This window comes from Otolemur garnettii, unplaced genomic scaffold (genome assembly GCF_000181295.1).
Source record: "Otolemur garnettii isolate 467f Iridium unplaced genomic scaffold, OtoGar3 scaffold00018, whole genome shotgun sequence".
NCBI classification, from domain to species: domain Eukaryota; kingdom Metazoa; phylum Chordata; class Mammalia; order Primates; family Galagidae; genus Otolemur; species Otolemur garnettii.
This window is the reverse complement of record NW_003852413.1, coordinates 488,005-492,466: the sequence shown is the minus strand read 5'-3', so window position 1 is coordinate 492,466 and position 4,462 is coordinate 488,005. Positions and strand designations below refer to the sequence as shown.

Below are 4,462 nucleotides of genomic sequence, written 5' to 3'. Positions count from 1 at the left end.
TGGAGACAGAGTCTCACTTTGTTGCCCTTGGTAGAGTGCTCTGGCGTCATACCTCACAGCAACCTCAAACTCCTGGGCTCAAGAGATTCTCTTGCCTCAGCCTCCTGAGTAGCCTAGACTAGAGGCATCTGCCATAATGCCCAGCTATTTTTAGAGACAAGGTCTCACTCTGGCTCAGGCTGGTCTCGAACCTGCAAGCTCAGGCAATCCACCCACCTTGGCCTCCCAAAGCTAGGATTACAGGTGTGAGCTACCACAACTGGCCACTAAAAGCGTATTTCTTTCTTTCTTTCTTTCTTTTATTGAAACAAGAGTCTCACTTTGTCACCCTTGGTAGAGTGCCATGGCATCATAGCTCACAGCAACCTCAAACTCTTGGCCTCAAGCAATTTTCTTGCCTTGGCCTCCCTAGTAGCTGTGACTACAGGTGCCTGCCACAACCACTGGCTCTTTTTTTTTGTTTAGCAGGCCCAGGCCGGGTTCAAAACTACCAACCCCGGAGCATGTGGCCAGTGCTCTTACCACTGAGCTACCTGTGCCCAGCCTGGCAAAGTATATTTCTTAAGGAGATGTTATTATTATCAGAACCTATTCCCAAAGCTATTGGTCTTCCTCTGTTAATGCAAATTCGCAATGTTTGAATACTACCCAATATCCAACAAGTAGCCCCAAACACAAACCTCACTGACCATAAATGTGCTCCTTCACAATCCCTACAGTGGGGCCAAACCAAAACCACTTACAGGTCACTATGGAGACCCAATCAGCCTCAACCTTCACCATGGCCAGTACTACTTGACATTAATTCTGTTGGTTTAAAGGCCAGAAGTACACCTGCCCTTTTCCTTTTTTTCTCTTTGGAGACAGAGTCTTGCTCTGTCACCCTGACTAGAGTACCATGGCATCATCATAGCTCACTATAACCTCAAACTCTTAGGCTCCAGCAAGCCTCCTGCCTCAGCCTCCTGAGTATCTGGAACCACAAGAGAATGTTACTGCACCTGGCTAATTTTTCTATTTTTAATACAGACAGGGTTTCACACTTAGTTAAGTGGCTCAAACACCTGAGCTCAATTGATCCTCCCTCCTTGGTGTCCCAGAGCCCTTCTGCAACTTAATGAAAAACTTCTACCTCTAACTTTTTCTTAGACAACTTTTAGTACTCCTCCTGAAACACTAGCAATATAAGGTAGAGATTTTTATTATATTCAATGTATCCTTCAAACCCCGAGAAGGCAAAGTAAAAACTTGTCAAATTAGAGACAGGCAATCATTGCATTATCTATTTAAAATTACCTCCAAAAATATGGGATCATAATATCACTCGCTTTGATTCTGTTCAAGAACAAAACTTGCAGAAGCAACAGGTACAAATTCTTAGAAATCTTTCCCTAGGCTCGGCGCCTGTGGCTGAAGCGGCTAAAGCGCCAGCCACATACACCTAAGGTGGCGGGTTCGAATCCCCAGCCGGGGCCCGCCAAACAACAATGATGGCTGCAACCAAAAAATGGCCAAGTGTTGTGGCGGGCGCCTGTAGTCCCAGCTACTTGGGAGGCTGAGGCAGGAGACTCGCTTGAGCCCAGGAGTTGGAGGTTGCTCTGAGCATGATGCCATGGCACTCTACCCAGGGGGATAGCTTGAGGCTCCGTCTCAAAAAAAAAAAAAAAAGAAAGAAATCTTTCCCTAAGTAACAACTATTATTCTTTCTAATTATGAAATTTAGTAACAGATGCTTAAAATCTCAAGTGGAGAGGTATCTATCCAAATCCTAGTTCCTGGCCCAACAAGAAGGGACTCAGGAGACCCTCCCAGCCCAACCTCCAACAGGCATCTGGTCACTCACATCTCCATCCTAGGGCACTCAAGGAGCAGCTCTTTAAGTACATCCTGTGTAAAAAAGATCACTCTCTCCCAGTGGTTTAAATCATCCAATGACTTACAGCTGGATTCCAAAATGCAACAAGAAATGAGATTTCCCTCAGAGGTATAACTTTAAAAGGCCTTCTATTCCACCAAACAAATAGAACTCTGGGAGAAGTGTGGGGTGGGTGACATTTTCTGACTGAACCAACAAAAAAGGTAAGAACTATTACTATACCCAGCCTAGGTCACATGGCCTTCAAAAATCCTCAATAAAGTGTGGTTCTGTGGCTGAAAAGAACTCAACCGATTTTCAACTCAAGAGGCAGACCAAGAGTTGCAAACATCCAGCTGACAACTCGAACTTAGGAACCGAGGCCGTTATGGGTAATATGTAAATGCACAAATTCAACCTATGAATAAACCCTATCTTGGTAACCTGGGGGCTGCAGGGGACCTTATTTGCTTAAGAACCTAAAAAGAATACAAGAAAAATCAGGGTTTTGAGGCACATGGTATATTCTGCCATGGGGAAAAAACTCCAGCCAAACCGGCTAGGAGCCGGCAGGGACTCAGAATGGGTGGGACAAGAGGGGGTGAGAGCGACTGGCTAAAGCGAGGCCCAACTCTGTCCGGTCTCCGGCCAATCTCCGTCAGGGACTGCCAGAGGGCGCATGGCCGCAATCCCCAGTGTCACGAAAGACTAGGGGGCTTCTCTAGATCCCCGGGAGTGGAGATGGGAAGGGAGGAGGCTTTGGGGAGGTAAGGCCCAGCCAGAGTGAGGGTCTCCAGGTAAGGAGGCAGGGAGGAGGGGGTGCCCAGGTAGGGAGGCCGGAAGGGCGGGGTCCCCAGGTAGGGAGGCCGGAAGCTGGGTTTCTGGGTAGGGAAACCAGGAGGGCCACCGAGTAGGGAGGATGAGGGTAGGTCCCCGGGTAGGAAGGCCGGTATGGGGATGCCTAGTTGGGGTCCCCAAGAAGAGAGGCCGGGAGGGGGGTCCCGAAGAAGGGAGGCCGGGGTTGGGTCCCCGGGTAGGGAGCCCGGGAGGGGGTTCCCGGGTAGGGAGCCCGGGAGGGGGTTCCCGAGTAAGGAGGCCGGGAGGGAGTCCCCGGGCAGAAGGACCGGCGGGGGGTCCCTGGGAGCGGAGGCCGGGCGGGTGGGGCGTAGGGCGGGGCCCGCCTCACCGTGGTCCTGGTTGAAGCCGGCGTAGAGCAGCCCGTTGCCGTGCGGGTTACACGGTAGGAGGTTCATGGCGCCGCCGAGGTGTCAGCTCTCCTCAGCGCCGCATGCCGCTCGGGGAGGCCGGGCGCTCGGCACTCGTCAGGCCGGCGCAGAGGCCGCCGCGGCCGGAAGTGCTCCTTGTGTGTGTGCGTGCGTGCGTGCGTGCTCGCGCAAGCTGCCAGGGAGGCCGCAGAGTGCCGAGTGCATCCAACCGAGGTAGGGCGAGGAGGGAGCGCCGAGTGGGCGGGCCAGGCCGCAAGGGGCGGAGACCGGAGAGGCCTGCTGGCCTGGCCTCGACCGCGGGTGATCTGAGAGGCACGTGTGGTGAGGGAGACTGCCCTGAATCCGGGTTTGCGGCGCCCCGGAAGCGCGGACAGGCCCCGAACCGTGACCACGCGGGAGCACTGACAGGACACAGCCCACGGGACCCCCGGCAGGGACACAACGGCGGCATTACGCTCTCCCCGGAGTGCGAGCCCTGCTGTAAACTGCGGCCCCTTATGAGAATCTAAGACCTGGTGACCGGCTGGAGCGCCGAGGGGGGCCGCGCGCTCTGGGAACGCCGCAAGTGCGGAATGTCACCAACAGGGAGGTCCGTCCGCGCAGGGAGTGCCGAAACCAGGGGCTCGCAGACACTTAACGGACCCACGCTGCCCCGTGGAAAAATTGTCTTCCCTGAAACCGGTCCTGCTGCCACAAAGGTTGGGGACCGCTGTAAGAGGCAGGTGGGTCTCACCTGAGGGAAAGAGACTGGCTTCTCCCCGAGGTTACCGAGAGGACGGTGGATAGATTACCCTCGTGCTCAGGCAACCCAGTGGCGACCATGGGACGGGGCCAGGATCCAGTCCCAGCGCGGGGACCAAGCTGAGGCGCGGACTGCGGCCGCACACTCGGGTCCCTGCTGCCACGTCGTGCTACCGGGGGAAAGGAGGCGCGGTGTGGGCCTTTCTCCCGGTCTCTTACTGCCACCTGTGCGGCCCCTTCAGTCCATTTATTTTATTTTATTTTACTTGCAATTTTTGGCCAGGGCCTGGTTTGAACCCGCCACCTCTGGTATATGGGGCCGGCGCCGCCCACTTTTTTTTTTTTTTCTTTTAAACGGAATCACCCTCAGTAGAGCGCTCTGGCATCACAGCTTACAGCAACCTCCAGTTCTTGGGTTCAAGCCATCCTCTTGCCTCAGCCTCCCAAGTAGCTGGGACTACAGGCGCCTGCCACAACGCCTGGCTATTTTTAGAAGCGGGGCCTCGCTCTGGCTCAGGCTGCTCTCAAACCTGTGAGCTCAGACAATCCACCTGCCTCAGCCTCCCAGAGTGCTGGGATTACAGGCATGAGCCCCGACGCCCAGACTTCCCAGACTTCAGTTCATTTTCTTTCTTTCTTT

The 4,462-nt window shown here is 54.2% G+C and overlaps 1 protein-coding gene across 1 annotated transcript in view; it reads right to left on the bottom strand.

Moving 5' to 3' along the window:
* Positions 1-3,988, bottom strand: part of WDR45B (WD repeat domain 45B) — a 38,047-nt gene extending 34,059 nt beyond the window's left edge. The window contains exon 1 of the mRNA XM_003786036.3: positions 3,042-3,988. Coding sequence (XP_003786084.1) covers positions 3,042-3,108 — 67 coding nt within the window. The 5' untranslated portion in view covers positions 3,109-3,988. The remainder of the gene's footprint in view (positions 1-3,041) is intronic.
* Between the last annotated feature and the right edge of the window lie 474 nt (positions 3,989-4,462).